The sequence below is a fragment of the Phyllopteryx taeniolatus genome, chromosome 3 (genome assembly GCF_024500385.1).
Source record: "Phyllopteryx taeniolatus isolate TA_2022b chromosome 3, UOR_Ptae_1.2, whole genome shotgun sequence".
NCBI lineage: Eukaryota > Metazoa > Chordata > Actinopteri > Syngnathiformes > Syngnathidae > Phyllopteryx > Phyllopteryx taeniolatus.
The window spans coordinates 11263691-11287847 of record NC_084504.1 but is presented as its reverse complement, the minus strand read 5'-3'; the positions used below and the strand labels follow the sequence as shown (position 1 = coordinate 11287847).

The 24157-nt window shown below is 42.7% G+C and overlaps 1 protein-coding gene across 1 annotated transcript; it reads right to left on the bottom strand.

Moving 5' to 3' along the window:
- Window positions 1-470: 470 nt before the first annotated feature.
- LOC133475724 (protein HIRA) lies at window positions 471-23946 on the bottom strand. Its single transcript, XM_061769028.1, is given in 25 exon segments — window positions 471-3341; window positions 5244-5332; window positions 6902-7065; window positions 7157-7279; window positions 8125-8230; window positions 8323-8381; window positions 9249-9410; window positions 9506-9654; window positions 10254-10391; window positions 10487-10712; window positions 11367-11578; window positions 11580-11736; window positions 12943-13028; window positions 13122-13340; window positions 13430-13535; window positions 13658-13728; window positions 14271-14384; window positions 15981-16148; window positions 17593-17753; window positions 20532-20627; window positions 20758-20852; window positions 21327-21417; window positions 22318-22428; window positions 22505-22567; window positions 23719-23946. Coding segments are annotated over 25 exon segments (3120 nt in total). The 5' UTR covers window positions 23756-23946; the 3' UTR covers window positions 471-3224.
- Window positions 23947-24157: the final 211 nt, after the last annotated feature.

The following is a 24157-nucleotide window of genomic DNA, read 5'->3' as shown; positions in this document are numbered from 1 at the left end:
GTGTGTCTTGTTCAGTGGTGGTCTTTTTTCAGCTTTTCTGACCTTGGTCATGTCCCTGAACACTGAACATCTTGTAGTTTGTGGTATTCCAAGTAGGTTGCAGTTATGAAATACGACAGAATTTGAAGATAATGGGTTCCTGGTAGCTTCACGCTTGAGTCTTCTCAAATCCTTGGCAGTTAATTTGCATCTTTTTCTCTCAACACATTTCTTGTATTCCTGTTGACTTATCGCAACGATATGTTTGATGGTTCAATAATATGAGGCAATCATACATTTATTTGGGCTCATAGTCATCACGGCCCTCTGAGGAAAACCCTAAGTTCAATGTAGCCTGCGACAAAATTTGAATTTGACACCTGTGCGAATACATGAAGTACTCCCCTCCCCCAAAAATCGCTGAGTATCCGAACCCACAATTATTGAGTACACTGTAGTTCAAATTCGAATGCATAATAAAGTCACCAGAATGTAGCAAAAACCACGTTTAATCTTTTTTCTATTTGAAGCAACATTTTACTTCTCTTTGCTTGTTCCAGATACAAAACAAAAAAATGTACAAACATTAAAAAGGACTCCCGCTCCACCAACAAGAAAAACAAAACAACAGAAACACACATACATAAACTACACAACAAGCAAGCTGGTGCGATGCTTACAGCCTGCACAAGACAGACAGACAGACACACAAAACAAGACAACAAATGAAGTCATGTTAAGCTGCTTCTGTTGATGTTGTTTACAAAAGACCAGCAGGTGTCGTCGCTGATCATGCTTTAACTGACCCATCAAAAGCAGTCAATTCATGGTTGACACAAAAACAGAGACAAGTGCAGTATGGCTTGCCTCCTCTAAAACAGGAGGCCGTGTCATTTGTTTTTTTATTTGTCCATTTTCTCGAGCTTGTCACACACGCTCGTGTCCTCATTAGGGTGGCAGGTGAGACTTTAGGAGAGAGGCGGGGTACACCTTGGACTGGTCACCAGTCAGTGGCAGTTTGTTTCATTCAACTATGATTTAATGCCATACACACGCTGGCCAGAGTTGACTGGAACTTCAGAATAAAAGCATGATGATTCATACTGCTTTAGGCTGTGTAATGATTTCATCTGACCTCGTCTTCAGACGGAAGTCAGACCACCTTAACACCCGACGTGAAATCGTTCACACCTGGCACAAACACCTTCACCCCCTATATTCAATAGCTCATACCTGGTAAGGTATGAAGTATGAAGACTTTCATACCTGGTATGGACCACTTAACATCTTATCAATAAGGAGTGGAATCTCTCACATGTGGCATGGAAAAGCTCACACCATGTAAGGACGAAATCCCCCTCGTTGGCGACGCATTCACACGTGATCCGGACTCCTTGACATTTGGTATGGAATTATTCTAATTATCAGGTATCAAATTCTTCACACCAGGTGTGGAACTGTCCCTGGTTTGGACAAGTTCACACGAGTTCGATGCATCTACATTGGGTATGGACAGGCTCACACCTGGTAAGAAATCATTTGCACCGCTTACCGGATCATTCCCACCTGGTACAGACCCTTTACATCTGGTACGGACATATTCACACCAGATATGAAATCGTTCGTACCTGGTTTGGGCAAGTTCTCACCAGTTACAGATGCATTTACACCAGTTATGGACAGGTTTCACACCTGGTAATAAATCATGCGCACTGCTTACAGAATAATTCCCACCTGGTACGGGCCCTTTACATCTTTTACGGACATGTTCACAGTAGATATGACATCCTTTGCACCTGGTATGGAATCATTCAGACCTAGTATGGACGCTTTACATCTGGTACGGACATGCTTAAACCAGGTCCGAAATCAGTCGCACTTGGTACTGACAAGTTACAAAGACCTTCATGCCGAAGCTTAACGGAATCATTCGCACCCATGAGAAAGAATTCAGGGCCCATTCTTATGTGGCAGGAAATCGTTTACCGCTTGCAGAATCTTTCCCATCTGGTACAGACATATTCACATCAGATATGAAATCATTCACACCTGGTGCGGCCAACCTTTTATCTACTACAGACATGTTCACACCAGGTACTAAACGATTCGTACTCGGTATGGATAACAGGCCACCGGTTATGGACACCTTTGTTCCCGCTATCAAATAATTCACAAGTTTTACGGAATCACCCAGTAAGAAATCATTCACACTGATTATACACACGTTCACATCTGTATAAAATCGTTCATAAGCTTAACGAAATCACTCACACGGGTTATGGGTGCATCTCTACCTAGTATGGAGACGTTCACACCTGGTACATACCGTTTACATCTGGTATGAAATCAGTTGCAGCTGGTATTAAACCAGCCACATCAGTTGTGGACGCAATCGTACCTTGTATGGACATGGCGCCACTTGGTACAGGCACCTTCACTCCTGGTATAAAATATTTCATACGTTGTAGTGACAAGATCATACCGGTTTACAGACGCAGTCACACCTGGTATGGACATGTTGGCATTTGGTACCTATCATTTACATCTGGTATGAAATCATTCACATCGCTTACGAACATATTTACACCTGCTACGGAATTGTTCACATCTGGTACGGACACGTTTACACCAGGTATGGACATGATCACACCTGGTACGTTCCCTTTCCATCTGGTATGAAATAATTCCCACTGTTTCAAGATGCATAACCAACTTGTTTAGATACGCTCAAACCCGGTATGTTGTGACTCATACCTAGGAGGGACAAGATTACAACGGTTATGGACGCAGTGACACCTGGTATAGACATGCTCGCACCTGGAAGGGATGAGTTCACACTAGGTATGGACTAGTTCTTCGGGAGGGTGTTGTAAGGTGTGACTCTGTTGGTGGGTGTGAACTACGACTGACAACTTTTAAAAAGGTTCTGCTCAGTTGATTTGTTGACAGAAAACGAAACAAAAAAGAATTTCTGAAAGACTTCTGCTTGCGGTTGTGACAGCTTGTGATTGGACTTCTTTTTTGTACACTTGAAGGCATCGCTTTGGTTCAAGCATGTTGCGTTCACGTTCATGATTGGTGCATAGACGAGGACGAAGGTTCTAGAGGAAGGTTCCAGTGAAGCGCTGATTAGACAACAAGCTCAACGGCTCCTGTTTGCATGGCGCCAACGCCTGCGGGCCTCGCTCCGTGTAGGAAGTCCAAGATGAGAACTGAGCCAAACGCAAAACGCGTGTGTGCGCGTGCTATTTGTTGCGCAGCTGCTCCAGCTGGTCCTGATACTCTGTGAACAGTCTTTGGAATCGCAGGTTTTCTCCGATGACCGGCAGAACTTCCCGTAACAACTCCCGCTTGAGCAAACCCTAAACACACCACGAGGGCAGAAGAGACGCAATCAGCATACCAATGGCACGAAATCACAACTTCACATCACTTAGGCCTGGTACACACAATTTTGCCCCTTTCCGACCAAGCACCTCAAACGCCAGACAATCTTAAGTCTTATAACATTATCGTATAAGATTGTCCTTGGGTCTGACGTGTGTTAAGAGTGGATTAATCTCAATTTTCTGATCTGAAAGAGGTCAAGGCCAACAATCTTAAATAATCGTGTTCAATATTTACGACCAAAAGTCTTCATGTGTGTGGGGGAGAGCAGACATCTCCCGAGTCATGACACCATGAATTGTGCCGTAGAACAGAATATGCCAATCAAGAAGCACCCTGACTCAACAAAAGGAAAGGACCGCAAATAAAAACAAGCACGTCTTACCCAATGTCATTTTTTGTATAAAAGTGGGTTTCCCACATGGCAAGTAGTATTTTCCAAAGCAAGTCGTTTATTGAGGACAATGCCATTTTACAAGGCTCCCGGCTGCAGTAACCTTCGGGAAACATCGGCTCAAAGCTGGAAGTGTTGAGATCACGTGAGATTTCCAGATCGTCGATGGAACAGAATCTTTATGTGCGCCGTGTTCTGGGTTGAGCTTATCGGAAAACACCACACACAGTACAACTAAAACTGTTAAATACCAGATTTGTTATCTTTATGTGTAGTGTTTGTCTATCCATCCATCCATCCATCCATCCATTTTCTGAGCCGCTTCTCCTCACTAGGGTCGCGGGCGTGCCGGAGCCTATCCCAGCTATCATCGGGCAGGAGGCGGGGTACACCCTGAACAGGTTGCCAGCCAATCGCAGGGCACATACAAACAAACAACCATTCGCACTCACATTCACACCTACGGGCAATTTAGAGTTGTCAATTAGCCTACCATGCATGTTTTGGGGATGTGGGAGGAAACCGGAGTGCCCGGAGAAAACCCACGCAGGCACGGGGAGAACATGCAAACTCCACACAGGCGGGGCCGGGGATTGAACCCGGGTCCTCAGAACTGTGAGGCTGACGCTCTAACCAGTCGTCCACCGTGCCGCCTGTAGTGTTTGTCCTTATGTGTGTGTGTACCAGGCCTAAACAACATACTACTAATAGTAACTAGAGGATGCAATTTCTGTGAAAACTAAAATACTGTGGCATTAATTGATTGGTTGAAATGTGGAATGTGAGATTTGAAGTTGGAATGCTTTAAATCGGACAAGAAATCTGGAAGGAGGTCAATATTCAATGTCTCAAATTGAGAATATTACTGTCAAGATGTGTGCATTTTGGAATGTGATTAATACAGCAGTTCCCGGGACATTCTGAATGAGTTAAACAGTTTACAGTTGTAATGGTTTGCATTGTTCAATATTTAAAATAACTCGGAATTTATGACTTTTATTGTAAAAATAGACTGTGTGGAATGTGACAAATTGTTTCCAAGATGTCCTGAATGAGCAGAATAGTTTTGAAGTTGAAGGTATGGTTGGTATTAGTCATGTGCAAAATGTCTAATGTGTAAAATGAATTTGGAAATCTTGCCACGGAAAATGTGGAATAATGCAAAATGCAGGAATTTGCAGTGTTAAAAATTTTCCTGAATAAGGGTTAGAGTTGGAATTGGTTGAATAAGTTAGACGGATGGATGAGCTAAATTTGGGAAATGTGTCCATTGATGTTAAACTTCATTATTTTGCGGTAAACGTGGAATTGTGTTAAAAGTAGAAATTTTGTGTCCTGAATCAGGTGACGATTTTAAAGTTGGAATAGTTTGAATCAGTGGAGAAATGTGGAAGGACTAGAACGGCGAACATCGGCAGAACAATATATATTAACATAATCATGACGATGACGACGCAGAAAGCGTTTGATCAATGCGTCTTACCAGTGTGGTGGCCTCCCATGCTGTAGCAGCCGATTTGTGAACAGGACCCAGAAGCTCCTTACAAAGTTCTCGCAGCCGAAACTCAGAGCCTGCAAGGAGAACTAATTAGGCAACATATCTAAACATCAACACCTCCTTTCATTTGAGGGCATGTGTTGCTTCTCATATGTGCAATAATGATTAAAGCTGCAAGTAGTGAGGAACAAGCCCTATGGAACTGGACAAAGAAAGCCTAAAATGGCAGCTTCAATCCAAAATGGCAGACTTCCTGTCTTTTTGGGCATGGCTTCTTGAGTTTTCCGTTGGTCTACTTCGACATGCCAACCAAATTTTATTACGTTAAGTGAAAGTGGCTTGTGAAGCTGATATTAGTTGTGCTTTACGGCAAAATTTGAGCCGAAAATGGCAGCTTGCGACCATAATGGCAAGCTTTACATATCTCTTCAGGTATGACTCTCACTCGTGACAGGCATGCCCACCAAATGTCATGATGCTAAGTCAAACTGGCTTTGAGGGCTGAATTTTCAAAATCATCTTGCTGTTGACTAAAGCTTTGTAGTGCATAATAATAATAATAATAATAATAATAATGCATTGCACTTATATAGCGCTTTTCTAGGCACTCAAAGACACTTGACAGTTTCATGCATTACTCAATCACTCCTCAGTCACACCCTGGTAGTGGTAAGCTACTTGTGTACACACAGCTGCCCTGAGGCAGTATGAAGGAAGCGTGGCTGCCATTCTGCGCCTATGGCCCCTCCAACCAGCACCAAACATCCAACCATATTCATTTGTAGGCAATGTTAAGTGTCTTGCCTCGGGACATGCGCTCGGTAGGGGATATGAAGCGGCGACCCTCCGGTTTCAGGGCATACTCATACCCTCTGCACCACGCCGCCCACAACAAACCTCGCCAAAATGTACTCAAAATGGCTGTTTTTTGCCAAAATGGCAGACTTCCCGTGTCTTTTCTGGAATGGCTTCTTGAGTCTTTTTGTAGTGCTACTTATCGTAAGACATGCCTACTAAGTTTCATGATGCTGAGTGAAAGTAACTTGTGGGGCTTTCCATCCATCCATTTTCCATATCGCTTATCCTAACGCGGGTCACGGGCGTGCTGGAGGCTATCCCAGCTGACTCTGGGCGAGAGGCGGGGTACACCCTGAACTGGTCGCCCGCCAATCGTAGGGCTCATATAGACAAACAATCATTCACACTCACATTCACACCTACGGGGTGTTGTTGATCAATACTGGTCACTCTTGTGCACCATTTGCACAATTGTCACTGTTCCAGATTATCGCACCACTAGTTACTTTAAACTTCTTAAATTGCTAGAGGACTCTGCATCATTTGCACAATTGTCGAAAAAAATAATAATAATATGTATCAGCATTACCACATTAACGGTAACCTTTCATTGCTGAGTGACTCGCCGTACTGTGTTTTTGTGTCTCAAAAGTATTTTCTGTCAAATGGCTGTCTGTTGTTGTACTAAAGCGGCTTCAACTACCGGAGACACATTCCTTGTGTTTTTGACATACTTGGCAAATAAAGACAATTCCGATTTTAAAATTTTGTTGAAGTGGTCGAGAGATAAATAATGACATAACTGCGCTGGCTGGTGCTTGGACCTCAATGAGGTGTTTGGCTACCTTCGTTGACGAGGAAGCGTGTGTAGATGAGCAGCCAGTAGCGATATTCAGGCGCTGACTGCAGCGTGAGAGCTGCCGCCAGCTGGTTCTCGAGGAAGGCCAAAGTCATGCTCTGCTGCAAGTGGTGCGGGGCGGCCGAGAGACGGGACGCCATGCGGCCGGCGCTACCAGGAAGTGCACAAGAAAGAAGGAAGAAGAAGCGTCACGTTTGTTTTCTTACGACTTTTTCCTAATCGCTTTGGTCTTGGGCCTTACTTGAGGTTGCGTCCCTGCAAGGTGGCCAGAGGCCCAGAGGAACCAGATGCATCCTGGGTAGGGAGGCAGCTCCTGAAGTCAGCCCATTGGACCAAACAATCTCCTCGATCTGCGATCAGCGTCCTGAACATGACAGCCAAGGAGAGTCAAAAAACCCGCCCCCCTTAGGTACGGTTTGTGAGTGTGTTGTGATTGGCTAATTGATCGAAAGAAAAGTAACACTCACACATACACAGAACAAGTCACAGACACATATTCGCACAAACAGACGCCTTGTGTGAGTAAGAGTTCTCCAAAGCTAGAGAAATTGCTTAAATAAATAAATAAAAATACAAAAATAATAATTAAAAAAAAGGGAATCGCCTGAGAAAAAACTTTTTTTAATACACATGAACGAAAAACTATTTTAAAACAACATAAGCAAAACCACACTCACAAACACATCACTTTCACTCTGATTTTCAAACTTTTATTGACTGTATATTTTAAAGGTTTTAAAGATGTTAAATTCAGGATTAACACAATATAACATGCAATAACCTAAATAATATTGTATCGGTTGCCTGCAATGATACTTAAGATCCAGCAGGTGTCTGTATTGAGCAACACAGGGACACAGTACCAACACAGTATCAACACAGTTTGCCCAATGTGCTACAACGCTTCACGAGGCCTCCTCTACCCATCACTAACAGACAAAGTCACACAGACATACTATAAAAGCGCAGAAACAGATCGACACACAGACAGACGTATGCGCGTGCGCACACACACAAACACCTCCACACCCACCTCAATTCACGATTAGCGTCCTGAACATGAAAGCCTAGCAAATCAATCAGGCTGAGCACACATTTATTGTCAAACTACCCGCCGTGACCTCTTGGTTACTGTTGCCCAAGTACATTGTCACTGACTAATTGATGACCAAAAAAAGAAGTGAAAAGGAGCACTTGTTCGCATCTTACCATGTCTCCAGAGATGAGCTGAAGCAGAAGGACTTGCCGTTGGACAGGCCGATGACGGGGACGCCCTGCTGAGTCAGCAGAGATTGAGACACGTGCACCTCTGAACCTGCACGCACAAACACAAACACACACGTGTCAACAAAATGGCTGCTTTAAGGGCAGAACCTGGGGCAGGAAACAGGAGTCAGTCAGTCTCACCAGACAAAATGGTGGTAAGGGACTCGTTTTTGACCAGAGCCTTCTGCTTGTGGACGTCCCTGTGGGTCAGCGCAAGTCAATGACATCATAATCACATGATATCAAACACAGAATCAGAGACATGCTCAATCACGACGCTGACCGCATGACATCAAAGACAATGTACCACGGGACATCGCCATGCACACCAAGACATTCTCAACCATCATCGATCATACTATATCAAAGACGCCTTCAGCCACACGACAGAGACACATTCAACCAGTCATCCGCCACATGACATCAAACTTCAAATATCTCCTCAACCACACAATATAAACATCATCAACAACATGGTATCAGTCACATTACCATCAAGACAACCCCCAACACATAACACTGTTAACCACACGGCCATCCAAAGACAACGTCACAACAAAGAAACCCAACACATGCCATTAAAAACCACATGAATGACATGACATGAAAAAGAATCGCACATCAATGACACCACAGCGCACGTCAAATCACTAAGGCGCCATCAACCACATGGTATCAAAGACAATCAACACATCGCAATGACAAGATGAACCCCATGACAAAGACAAGATGCCATTGAAAAACACAGACATGACATCAAACTACACAGCATCAAATACACACATCAAGCACCCCTCAGACAACCACGACATCCAAGACGTCAACAACCGCATGGTATCGGGGCGGGGGGGTGGGGAATTAACCACAACAGTGAAACACAACACGAAAAACGCAAAACAAACAAAAAATAATAATTATCAGCCGCATTCACAAGACACAATGAACCACATGCCAACAAAGACATCATAAATCCCATGACATTAACATTGCATCAATCACAGAAATTAAACACCTTTTGACATCAAAGACATCATCAAGCACATAACATCATGATGTAGCGAACTGACCACACAGACAGCGTGGCCCCGGCGGTCAGCGCCATGACAAAGTGGGCCGAGCAGTTGAGGGCCGACACGGGCGAGGCCAACTGGATGGACGGCAGGAGGCGGCGGCCGCAGGACGAGAACATCGACAACATCCTGTCCTGGCACGCCACGACCAGGACATCGCTGAGGAGGAGGAAGAGGAATGTGATCACGTGACATCCTGGGAGTCCATTGGTTGACGGGAGACATCCAGAGGTTAGGGGGTGGGAGATAGTTACCTGCTCCCTGCAGCGGCGACTACGGAGCTGGGCAGCAGCGTGTTCCATTCGCGCCCGTCTCTGGAGCATCGCAGCTGACTGAGCCTGGAACCAGCCGCGGACGTCACCTCGTTCTCCACCTCCAAGAAGACGGCCGGCTCCATGCTCACCTGTGCACACACGTGCGTGTGCACCCGCACACACACACGAAGACAAAGATCCACAGACATACACAAACTCGCCCACGAAGACACACAGAAACAGACGGACATACATAAATACACGCACACATGGGGAAATAGTCGCAAGTGCAAACAAACACACACACACACACACGGAGACACACACGCACACAGAATGACACATGCAAATAAACAAAAACAGAGAGACACAAATACTCAAAACACAAGCACAAAAATACAAATAAACAAAAACAGAGAGACACACACACACACAAATACCCAAAACACAAGCACAAACACACACACACGTGCAGAAACATGAACAGAAACACACTCACAGATACACACACACGTGCATACACAGACAAAAAGACACACAGAGGATAAAAAACAAACATACACACACAAAACACAGAGACAAAAAAGGGCAAACACGCAAATGCAGACACATAGACACACATACATACCCACAGACAGAGACACGCACACAGACAAACACACAAAAATACACACAGACACACTCATGTGAGTACACTCTTCCTGTCAGCCTTTGCGTGCATCCAGAGTTTTTAGCATCGCGCCTTCACCTGCATGCTGAAGGCCTTCTGCAAGCTGGGCGTCGGCAGCTTGAGAACGGCTGCCGGTGCGGGAGCGGGCACCGTCACCACCACCGCTGCCGCCGCTGCCGCCGGCCTGATGGACTCACGCTCAGGGGGAGAAATTATCTGAAGGGGACGACCAAAAAAACAAAAGCAAAAACAACTAAACACTAAGCGGTATGACATGACCTTTTTTTAATCCTCATTTTCCAATTATTTACCTGCGTGAAGGATTGGCTCATGATGGGCGGCGCCATCTTGTCCTTGCGGGGCCGCCCCTTCTTGCGCTTCTCCACCACCTCGGCGCCGTCCATCATCAGGGGCTCGGGTTTGCGCTTGCACAGGGCCAGGTTCTTGTTGATGGTGGCCATCTTGTCCTCGCTGTCACTGCTCGTGTCCTCTTTGGCCTTCACATCTTTCAGGACGGATGTCACCACATCTTTGGGCCTAAATGAGCCACCAGCATCATGAAGATATTAGAAGACTAGGACTATACAATCAACATTTGCGAATCACCATTCGCCTGCCAATTAATTTTCCTGCAGAACATAAGTAAAACTGTTCGCCTAAAAACATACTTATCTGTACCTATCTTCGGTTTTCCCAAAATATTCCGGAAATTATTTATTTTTTGCAACACAACATCAAAGACACTATCAATTACATGACCACACGACATCCAAGACACCATCCACATGACATCGAAGCCTGTGGAACCCAATCTCTGAGAACTTGCGGCTATATTTTTGTACTTTGTGTAATGCCCTAATGCCACAAGATTGTTTTATTTACTTATTGAACCTTTATTTATCCAGGTAAGACCATTGAGAACAGATTCTCATTTGCAATGCCGACCTGGCTGCAGACAGTAGAGATGCTGCCAAAGCACAGCCTGACAGGAAAGTAGTAATTGGTCTTTTTTTGTTTTTTTTGTTTTTCTGACGATACATGTCAACGTCTTCACACTTCTGGAGCATTTTTTCTAAATCAAATCATATGTAAGCCATTAATTTTGAAGGATAATGTAAGATGAGTTTGGAATGATACTGAAGTCATATGAAATCATAGTTTGTAGTATAGTAGTAGGTTGACTCTAACCACCTGTCGAGCGGCAGCAGGCCAGCGGTGGAGGAAATGGCGGCGGGGACGCCCGGCGTGGTCTTGGACCTCTCAGTGAACCTGGAATCCAAGGCTTTCATGGGCTCGATCTTGGAAGCGGACGTCAACAGCAGACCGGACTTGACACTGGACGAGAGAACTTGGTCCTTGGTGTCCTCCAGGCCCTTGGGGGCTGCGTTGGCAGGGCGGCGGCGGTGCGAGCGTGGGGTCGAGGTTGGGCCGCAGCCCCCCCAGTGAGGGGGCCGCCGCCACCTGCCCCGAGCTGGAGTCGGTGCTGAGCTGAGGCGGTAGCTGGTTGGACAAGGACGACGGCAGGATGGGAACGCTGTTGAAGAGCGCCGGGGAGAAGTCCCTGAAGAAGATCACCAACATGGACAAATGAGGGTTGTGCAGCCTATCATAATTTTTTACAAAATGCAACAAAGAAATGAGATTGTGGCAGCCACACTCAGGACTCAATGAGAATTAGCTACCTGCTTATGTCACAGTGTTGTGTAACTGACAACGTTTGACGTAGTTTCACGAGAGAGCCTTACGTCCGCAATACTCGGCATCGCGCGATGATGTCGGTTAGGACGAGTGGAGTCGAATTCTTTTTAGAAACAGAACTGTCTTTTCCATGTTCGAAAGGAAGCACCTTTTCATCTCGCCAAGAACCTCAAAGTAGTGTTAAACTAAGGGAAGTTTGACACTATTAAAGAGAAATACAGACGTCAAAGAAAGTCACAAAGACAAGTGTAGACAGGATACCAGTAAAATTAAGCGATCCATACAATTAGTCATACTTATGACACAGTTAAGGAGGCCCGTTATTGATATAAAATTCATAACCTCCAAAATATTTGGGATTTTGTTCTGATACTTTCTGAGGTTGAAATAGGCATAATTAGAGATGTCCACATAAATTTTATTGACTAGTTGCAGTTTTGTGACATTTATTTATTTATATTTTTACATTATGTGTGGTCTGTCCTGACACAGGATAAAAAGATTTTTAAAAAAAACAAAACAAAAAAAAACTGTACATCAGTGCATGCACACAGAGCAGAATATTATTAATATTAAATAAAGATAATGCTTCAGATTTTGAGCATATGGTGCGCATTATTTGCCTGATTTTTGGGGTCGATTTTGGGTGTGGGCTTTATAGTCATTAACAGGCAACTACTGTATATACCAATAGTATTGAAATACCCTCGGAAGTGGTCAAGGATGAAGGGAGTCGCCAATGGACTTTGAGTCGCGTTATTTAACTCACGGCAACACAAGAACATCACAAACATACGAGCTGCTGTCGGCCACAACTTATGCCAACAGTGTCTTATCCCAGACTAACATTTCCTTACGCTTACTTACACTACTCACCTGCACCCGCCCTCTTAAAGGCATACACACATAATTACAGATACAGCATCAAACTCAATCAAACACGGAGGGCTGGCAGTGAATGAGTAAATAAGCTGCTCCCCTAGGCATAGAAAATGTTTGTATTCGAAGTACTCAAAATATTTGAGCATTCGTTGCAGCCTTACAGATGGGTCAACAAGAGGATCCTTACCCAGTGTCTAACTGAGCGATGCACAGCGGCGTGATCCGTCTTCTCCCGTCAGCGGTTCGGGTCTCAACCTGCTTCTTCAGCAGGTTCTGCAAAAACACCACCGGAGCAACAACATCAGGAAGTCAGTAAAGACTGACCTGAAGGACTGAGCTTTTATGCATGAAAGGTTTTATGCTCACCTTCCTAATGTCCTCCAGAGACTCCCCGTTCATCACGCTGTTAAGCTTGGGTGCCGTGGAGTCTGCACCGGCAACTCTGCAGTTGTTCTGGGCCGAGCTCTGCCTCTCCTGCTGGTACTTGAGCATCTCCGGGTTCTCGATGATGGTGGTGGCCAGCTGGGGCTCCTGCGTGCTGGTGATGGCCAGGCTCTTGCCGTAGATGTTTTGGTGGATGGTGTTCTAAGAAAGAGGAGACATTCACTCATTGTAATTCGATTCTGCGGGACCGGAGCGAGAAGAGGGCCGATGTAGCATGCAGAGTGTCGGACCTTCTCCTCCTCGCTGAGCGGGTCTCCTAGTTCGTCCAGGGAGAAGTCCAGGTAGGCCACGGTGCCATCCATCGAACACACCAGCATACCCAAACCTGTCAGAGTCCTTCAACGCACAAAAAAAGAACCAATGAGAATAACATAACCTGCGTCCCTAATAAAACAAAAGCAGCAGGAGCTTCATCATGAACACTACCAATCCATCAATCAATGTTTGAAAAAACTCACCAGGAAATGTCCATGATGGATTTGTCAAACAGATCGTGGATGACCACCAGGGGGCGCTTAAGGGAGGTCAGCTGGTAGATGCACAAGAAGAAGAAATACTGTTAGTGACAACTTCAAACTCAATCACAAAACCCTTTTAACAGTAGTACTAATTTTACAGGTATTTGTACTTGACTTAAGTATTTATTTTTCCGATTCCCTACATTTGAAAACGGATATCTGTACTTTCCACTCTTTACTGTTTCACGATATACATAAAAAAGATGGTTGAGATCTTGATTATGATTCTTATAACACTTATTTAACAATTATTATAAACAATTATTGTTTTAGTCTTAACCCACATTAAAAAAAAACATTAAAATGCTTAATCTATCATGATCATTTCGAGTGCTCCCTCTTGCCTTCTCATGCAATGGACTACTCCCATTAACAAGTAATCAAAACAGGTATTACACATAATTGACAAGAAAAAATATCTTTACTTTTGCACTTAAATACATTTCAGACTCTGTAGTTTTAAAATTTTTCTTAAGTTAAGGAGCACTTCAATTTTTGCCTCCTGCCTGCGCATAATGTACTGTATGTTACGCAGTCAAAAACTTGTACCAACCCAGACGGAGAGTGAGCGGTCTTTGCTGCCCACTGCGCAGCAGCAGTACGGACAACTGGGCTTTGGGGAGCTGCCGTTCTTCTGCTTCTTCTTGAAGATCTTTGGGTTGAATTTCTACACAAAAACCAAATTTTCATCAAAAACAAAAAAAAAAACCTGTGCAAACCATTTCAGTTGTACAGCCAGGTTTACTACCCTTGTCCTGCATGCTTCCCCTCCTGTCCAGTACTGTCCTATCTCGTCCTGCCCTTCCATCACAGGATGTACCACTACTGCCTCATACAACACTCATATCTAATGTTTCATTGTTCTAGGTATATAATGATTTACTTTCCTCATCTTGTTTACAGCTAGTGCTTTGTCTTTTGTTCTCTTCTTTTCCTATATTATTTAGTTATCTTTTTAATCTCTCTCCTTTTTTTCCCACTCCCCTCTGAAAACCTTGTTCTGTTCGACTGATTCTCCAAAAATATCCATCAAAATACTAAGAAACCACAGCAGCAGTTTAAAAAGTCCACTGTGACACAATAAAACTGTTCCGGCATAATACGGATACAGATCCTAACAGCCGAACAGGACCCAAAAAAAAAAAAAAAATAAATAAATAAATAAATAAAATAAAAAAGAATAATAAATAAAATTTAAAAAAGCTAAGTTTAAACTGAAATCAATGTTTGAAATTGCCCCACTGAAAATGTTTCTAGACAAGAAAATAGCTAGGCACAATGTGAATTTAAGCACTAAACACTGTTGATTATATTAAAAAGGAAACCAATTACCATATTTTTTTTCAGTTTTTTTCATAGTTTGGCCGGGGTGCGACTTATACTCCGGAGCGACTTATATGTGAAATTATTAATACATTATTATATAATTTCACGTTATTTCTACACTGACAACCACAAGAGGGCGCTCTAGGTCTGTGTATCTGTACCTGCTACTTCTGTGCCTCAGAAAATGTATCATTTCAACATTAGTAACTTATAACAACAACTCAGAAGGACTGAACAAAAATGGCATCGAAAAGAAAACCATATTCTGCAGTTTACAAGCTGCAAGTAGTGAAATATGCAGCCGAAAACGGTAATCGAGCAACAGAAAGAAAGTTTGGAGTGAGCGAGAAACTTGTAAGGGACTGGCGAAAAGCAGAGGTTACTCTTACTGAAATGAAGAAAACAAAAAAAGCTAATCTCGGGCTAAAAGTGACCACAGCTAGAGGAACGAGTTCGCACAAGGGTGCTTGAACAAGGTGCTAAATTGCCTTTCAAGATAAAATGTTTGTTCTTGGTGTTGGATTTTATCAAATAAATTTCCCACCAAAAATGAGACTTATACTCCAGTGCGACTTGTATATGTTTTTTCCTTTTTTATTATGCATTTTTTGGCTGGTGTGACTTACACTCCAGAGCGACTTATAGACCGGAAAATACGGTAGTCATTCATTATTAAGTGAAGACCTTTCTCTTTCATATTCATACTTGATTTTGAATCAAGCAAAAATATAACCGACTACTCCATTACTCGATATAATTTTCAGTAGGATACTCAAATACAGAATTATTCAATAGCTGCAGCTCTACATAATATGTCTTGTAATGTGATGCCTTATATAATAATAGTTGTGGATGCATGCCATCTCTAACTTTTTGTGAGTTGGGTATGTACGTCTAAACAAATATCCTGGATTCGTGCCCGTGGGCCGAGACTCACCACCACTGTGACGGCTTTCCTGTGGCCCACAAAGTCCATGTTGGTCTTCCAGCCGTCCCGCTCCACAATTTGCGCCGTGGGTCCCGAGTTGTTCATGGCGTGCGCCGACACCAAGTACTGGCCATCGGGGGACCACGAAAGACGCAGGACGTGTGTGGTACCGCCACACTGGTACACAGGACACGACACAAACGTGCTGACCAATTCAACCACGACAAGGTATTTCCTGCATATGGTTAGACTAATGGTATAATTGATCAAGTCATTTTTGCATTCCTGTCACAAAATCAATAAAAAAAAAAAAAAATTATACCAATGTGCTTGCTGAATTTTTTTTTTTTCTTTTTGTCAGAGTAGATTCTCAGTCATATAGGTCATGGTAATCTGCAAAGGTTGAATCGAGGAAACTGGACTCATTTGTTGAATTTGTTGCTTGCTCTTCTCTAGTTTTCTGAAGAAGTTAAAAAATGACCAAGTAAATTATGCAATTTAGGCTAATGATATAAAATTTGGAGGCGGCGGACTCTGCCCTTTTTGGGGCAACATCTGGCTCTAAAATCTCTTGAAATTATGAAAACTGTGATTATTTGACCGACGTTGCATTAAACTGCCAAAGAAGACAAGCTGCACAAATTAGAGTATTTTCTTTCTGACTGTAAATGTGTCGGACAATTCCGTGGATTTTCAGATAGGCAAATATTATCTTTAGTAACTAAGCATGTATTACTAAGAAAAATATGCAGCTGATGTTAAAGTGACGTTAAAATCCAGAAAAATGAGAATTTTCATGATTGCCTTTCCCCACACGAAATTTACTGAAAAAAAAAAAACTAAATCCAACTTCTCTCAGAGACATCCAATTACTACAATCCAACAATTATTCTGGAAAAAATCACATTTTTTCAAAGAAAAAAATATATAACTTTTGACCACTGAAAATAAAATCTGAAAAATAAGACTTTTCATTGAAGATTATGACCATTCTCCCCAAAAAACATTTAAAAATAAATACAACTCTTAAAAAGGCTTCTAAAAATATCTTAATTTATTCTGACTTTTAACAATTGCTAAACAATTCTCAAAAATAAGACTTTTTGTTGAAAATATTATTCTTAATTTTTTTATTATACAAAAAAATCGCTATTGTAGACTACAGCTTTAAAAATATAAAGTTCAACTTCTAGCACAAAGAAAATACTCGAAAAACCTTGAAACTGCGCAGGCAATGTTCTAGGTAACATTTACAGCTGTCATACAAGTCTAAATGCAGGTAAATAAATTCATATTAAGACAAAAACAATAGAAGACTGTTTGAAGTCACGTTTTAAAATCTTGATGTCATATAAGGGGTGTTATGACTCATAAATGCAAATAATCACCTCATCATATTATCACACACAATTCCCTCTGCATTTGATTGTTTTCTTTAACAACAAATTTAATTTCGAAGTAAGAAATCATACAAAATAGTGACAACCAAATATTTAATGTACAACTGTTGTTCTAATTAAGTTCAGAAGGGATTTGGTGTGGGACGAAACGCTTGTAATATTTGTAATGAACCACCTCTGCTGAACAACATAATGATCATAATCATCTTCCTGCTGCCTACCTCGCTGAAAGGCTTGGTGATATTGGCCTCCATCTGCCAGTCCACAGTCCTCCACACCTTCAGGCTGTGGTCATCGGCCTGCGAGGCGATGTACTTCCCCACTGGGTCCCACGTCAGGCCCTTGACCAGGCCTGTGTGGCCCCGCAGGCACATCACCATCTCTGAGGAAAACACCCGACCCGCCACAGTTGAGACTTTCACTTGATCACATTTCAGAGGTTAAACAAACAAAATCACTGACAATTAGCATGACATGGCTAAGGTCATTCATAGATGAGGAAAAATGGTGCAAGAACAATTTTTTGCTTTGACTTGCGAGCGACTGGTTAGCGCGTCTGCCTCACAGTTCTGAGGACCGGGGTTCAATCCCCGGCCCCGCCTGTGTGGAGTTTGCATGTTCTCCCCGTGCCTCCGTGGGTTTTCTCCGGGCACTCCGGTTTCCTCCCACATCCCAAAAACATGCATGGTAGGTTAATTGACAACTCTAAATTGCCCGTAGGTGTGATTGTGAGTGCGAATGGTTGTTTGTTTGTATGTGCACTGCGATTGGCTGGAAACCAGTTCAGGGTGTACCCCGCCTCCTGCCCGATGATAGCTGGGATAGGCTCCAGCACACCCGCGACCCTAGTGAGGAGAAGCGGCTCAGCAAATGGATGGATGGATGGACATAACATGGCCTTAGGAAAGTGGGCTAGCTTAATGCTAACATGCAATGCAAAACGCCAGAGACAGGCTAATGAACAGCACCAGTTTCGTAGTGAAAAAACGTCTATGACTGCTGCTTTCGGTCACTTCGTTGTGACTCTTTTTCGTGGATGATATTGACCCCTGGTGGCCACGACGCACACACCAGAGTGAGCGGTACAATTAATCAATCATGATCAACTTTAATTCTTTACGTTCTACTTAATTATGATATTACAGTATGCTTTTGGAACAATACTGTGGAGTGCTATTTTTCTTACTAAAATACATGCTACAAAAATCGTTGTTTGTGTCTTATGGGGGGGCTGGAACATGTGAATGGAATTTGTATTCATTTCGATGGGGAATGATGATTTGAGATAGGAGAGTTATGAGCATGATCACAGAACAAATTAAACACTTAAGTCAAGGCACCACTGTACACACACACACACACATTTTCGTGGTCTGTATTGAATTCACATTAAGGAATTATACTTGTGTGTGTTTTATATTAAATGAATAGGGTTAGGGCGCGACCTACTTCCGCATTCGGCAAAACAGGTCGAGGTACTTCCTCCCGACTCGGGTGAATAGCAAATGGGACTGTGGCAAAGCACCCATAGGAACTTTAAACGTCTACGTCTTTTGTTTTAACACGAGATGTCACAACAGTGCCACCATAGATGACTTGGCTTGGTTCGTGTTTACGTATATCATATATTTATTTAAATAAGGGATATACTGGTCCATATATTTAACTTTTGACTGAAGACACCAGCCTTAATGAAAACTAAATTTTAGCAAGCTCAGCTTCAAACTATCATGTCATCAAACCGCAGCCAGCGAGTAAGCGCAGCATGCACAGAAGTCTGCCAACCTGTTTTCTGGGTTTGGTCATGTGATTGTCTGCATATACCGGATTGGTACCCTAATGAATTAATGACAATTTAACAACACATTTAAGAACATAATTACAATTATAAATTATTATTGAATGTAGACTTTACACTGATCTGATCGGCTTGATCGGTATCGGCCAATAATTAGCATTTTATGGTGATCGGCTTTAATGTTATAATTCACCAATCCGATCAATGACGTCATTGATCAGCTCCGCAAAAGACATTTACTCCACGTTGCTGTCGTGTACCGATCCAAAAGCTAGTTTATTTTTAGCCTTCTCACGTGTTTTGTGATGTAGTATTGTAACTATCTGATGGCCAAGAAAGTTTTACTTCAATATTGTCAGTGAAAAAACATTCGGCGATGTGGGGCTTTTTTGCGGTCCCTCAGACAGACAACACGTAATGCCTGGATCAGACTACAAGACAAATTTGGTCTTTGACGATTGGACTTCGTCAGACTACTGCAATAAAATTTTGTATTCCGATACCACCGGATCCCGTCTTTTACGATCACTGGGCTATATTTTGTCAATTCAAACGCCACCGGATTCAATCGTTACCATGGCGATAACAACAACAATAGATGTATTGTGTGGGGAGGGGAAAACAAAATAAGGAAAAACGTGGTCACCACCGATGCTCAGGAGAGAATGTTCGTTCACGGAATGCTTGAGGTATGTTCACGTACTTTTAATACGATACGGCTCGCCAACAGGCAACAAAACCTTCTGTAGCCTAGCAAGCTAGTGCTAGCACTAACAGTTGTATGAAAACATGCCGGTGTTCTGTTGAATCATGCTCTAAGGTTTCGGTGTGTGCGAAGTAATTTAATTTCAATAAAGTTATTTTATTACACTAAGTTACCACCCATTATTTCTATCATGTTATAATGTTGGCTTGACCTGACTGAAAACTTAAAAAACTTATGTCAGTGGCCAAACCTTGAATGGCCCGTAGAGGTCATTAAGGTTTTCCCTTTTGTCTAAAATGCTAGAGAATACTTTTGAAGATACTCAGTATACAGTACACAAGTACATACAGTAAATGAACAACTCAAATAGGGACATTGCTCCATCTTGTGATCGGATCGGTGATCGGTTATCCTTTTTTAAACTCGCTAATCGGCCCCAAATATCTTGATCGTGTAAAGCCTAATTAAATATGATGATGTATTTATTAATTTAATTTTGGCACTTTTTAGTCTGCCATACTTTGAGGTATTTGTAAAAAAGATGACATAGTAAAACACATTTTGAGGTTTTAGCCCCAAAGTGTGATGTTGAAGTGGACTTTTGGTTTTGCGATTGATAGCGGCACAGTGGCGTTGTTGGCTTTTCCTTCTCTTACCGGGGAATTTGCGCGCGTTCCAGATGACGATAGTGTTGTCTACACTGCACGACGCCAGCCATACATCGTGAGGGGACCACGCCACGTCCATCACATCTTCACAAGCAACAAACGTCATGATTATTATGCAAAAGAGACTTAAATGTCTTGTATCAAAACAACAGTCTCGAGTGCCTGAAAAAAAATGTATAACACCCCTATTTTGAAATGTTTTTGTGTGTGTTACCTCCAGTGTGGTTTCTCAGTATAGTGACACATCTCCACTGCTCCACGTTGGCCAGTTTGCTGCTCGACCCAAATACTGTGCTTGGACCAATAAACCTAAACATCACACCATTATATCAATAATAGGGCTGCAGCTATCCAATATTTTTAGAATTGATAATTTTACCGATTAGCCTGTTGATTAATCGGATAAAAATTATTTTTACATTATTAACAACAAAATGTGCCTGTAAGGTACAGGTATAATTGTTGTCCACTTGGGGTCATCATCCTCACGTTCCACATTATATCTGTGACTTGGAGCGTGTTTGGCTTTTAAAGGCACGGGCTGGCCTGGTGAGTGATGTGGGCGTCAGTAAATGAGAATCTAGAGTTGGCTGTTATGAGCTCAGGTTAGCGGCTGGCTGTGAAGTGGGTACCCGTTAGCACTCTGCATGTTGAGTACCTAGGCGTCAGTTGTAGCTTAAGTTGTGATCACTACAAAACTTCAAGGCAGAGAATTTTCTTTGACTTTTTAGTAATCAACTTATTTGATTAATTTTTTCAGCTAGCTCGTGTCTGTGTACATACGCGGCTCGTTTCCACACCATCACCAGCTTGTCGTCCCCTCCGGATGCCAGGTACAGCCCGTTGTTGGACCAGCGCACACAATTCACACATGCTGCACACAAACACAATTTAATTTTTCTTTTTTTTTAAAGAAGAGAAAGTGAATAAGTTCAATCCTATTTCCCCCCCTAAATATTTAAAGTAGGCCACATAACATGAAGCTTAACCATATTTGTGTATACAGTGATCTTGATTTATGAGTGACCCAACTTACGGGTTTTTCACAATACGATCAATCCGCTTGGCCGATAGTTTTGCTTTGATTTGCGGGCAAAACTTTTTGATATGAACTAATGTTTACTTTCTATGTTTACTAAACAGAAAACAAAAATAATTACATGTTGTGGATTTTAAAAAAACAACTTTGTCTTAGGTCTGCCATTGAATTGGGTGTCAGCGAATGACAACCAAGAGTTGGTTTTTGTGAGCCCACCAAAACTAGCATCAATGTTGTGGCGTTATAACACTAAGCAACGTAGATTTGAACACAAAAAGGGTGGCAACACATTTGACTGAAAATACAACAATAGTGACAGGTATACTTTATATTCTTTAACCTCTTTGAAAAATTATTACTATTACTGCAGCTAACTGAGCAATTGTGACCTCCTCCATCGCGTGTCTGTATTTTTGTATTATACTGCACTCTGGTGGTCAAAGGCCACACACCAGAACACACACAATATGGGCTGAAACGGAATAATGGCATTTCCACTGATTTGAAACACTCCTCGTTTCCTTGGGGAAAGATCATTTTCGTGTTTTGAGTTGCGAGCATGGTCATGGAGTGCTTTAAACTCGCAAGTCAAGGCACCACTCTATTGGAGAATCCCAATGATGAAGGCGATGAGTTCCACAATGATTTTAACAACACAATGCAAATTATAATTTTTATTACTGATTTTTAACAAATTTAAAGAAATAAATTTTACATTTCCTAAAAAAACAGTACCTAGATGATTGTCCATCTGGCAAAGCATTTTGGGGACGTTGTCATTCTTCTCATCTTCCTCACGGAGGACAGGCGCCATGTTCCAGATCATTACCTTCCCTGAATCCTCCCCTGAAGATCACAAATTATTCCTTACATTAATCCTTAATTTGACTTTAACATTCTTGTGTATGCGTTTGTTCGATACCTTGCCCGCCGGTTGCAAATTTGGTTCCATCCGGGTGAATGTCAACAGAAAAAATTGGTTTGCCTGTCAAAAAACAAGACAATATAGTAAATTGACTTTTTTAATTGCTCTTTTTTTAATAGTTGAGAGTTTGGAGTGCTTGCCTGCCCATCAAGGATTAAAATTTGTTCTTGGCGATTAGTCCACTGGATTCACTACATCCACACATCAATTATTATGAAGTGCTGTCACCACTAGGGAAAATGTTTTCATTGCATTACAGATGCTTGCCCCCACCTTTACTCCCTGGCTATACTTCAGTAAACAGAATCCACTTTTCTAGTTGCAACACCCTACCTCTGCCCCAGCTTGTCATCGTAACAAAAGCCAAACTCACCATAGGTCCATCAGTACATGAGGCAGGGCGTACATATCATGTAGCATGTTAGCAACCAGATGCTCGAGACAGGACCGCCCCTTTAAAATTGGCTAATTTCAGCAAGCCATGAGGGGAAAACGCTTTTCTTAGTCTCTGTGCACTTGTGGCCCCTCGCACACACTTCTGCAAGTAGAAGCTGCTCACCTAGTCACAACACCTTAATCAAAGCGAGGAAAAACTAATCAAATGGAGGGCAGGGTGGGAGCTAGACTGGGTGAAACAAACCAAAAGGTGAGTTGAGCAGTGTTGGCTCATGGCATTCGCTTCTGATTTGTTGCACAAACTCGGTTGGTCGGTGAGAGAGCTATTTGTGTTTGACAATGTGTCCGCTGCGTGCGCCACAGGCACAGATCTACACAGCAATGACGTGTAGTAAGTGCTGCTACCACCAGGTGAAAATACAATCCATGCTGTCTTTGTTTTGGGGGAAAGGGGTATCACGTGTGCTGCACTCGCGGAAAAAACTATTAATAAAAGGAGCCAGAAATATCAATGGCCATGACGCTAAGAAGGCTTTCTAACGGCCAAAACGTGCTAGCCATTGAGCGTGCTAACGGCTAACTTGGCGTGACAGCAGTTAACCGTGTGCAGCCGGGAGGTGTCTCGCTAGCTAGCTGGGTTAGCAAACATTTGTGCTCGAGGTGGGATTAATTGCCTAAAGACTACTCTCTAGATTCCACTTTAAGTGACGCCGGGTGTGTCCATATGTGCCCCCTCCACCATCACTCGCCTTGGGAGCCCCCGCTGACTACAACAACAAAACCCCCAACTTGGTCTCAAGAGATTCGCTTCTTACCGTTGTGGCTCACCCAACTCGGCTTGAGTAGCTTCATCTTCAAAAAGTTTTGTAATACTAATATTTCTTATTATCACTTCCTATTCCGCTCGGCGTCCGCCTTTTGTGTCTCATAATCCGGCCGACGCTCGAGTGTTTTTGGGGGGCTTCAACTCCATCGTTTCTTGCAGCATCCCCGCCGAAGCGAGCCGGACGACAGAGGAGGTGACACCGCGCAGGACCGGAAGTCCATACGTTGGGAAGCCGCTGAATGGAAGTCCAGTCGCGTTTTTTCAAAATAAATTCCTAACCTTAATCATCTGTTCCTCTCCGAGGACAAACACAAGTTAAATGTTACGTTCATCATATTTACATTTATATTTGTAATTAATTACAGATAGCACCAAGACTACGAGACTGGCTACGCCGTCGTCCATATTTACTTTGACTTTGAAATCTC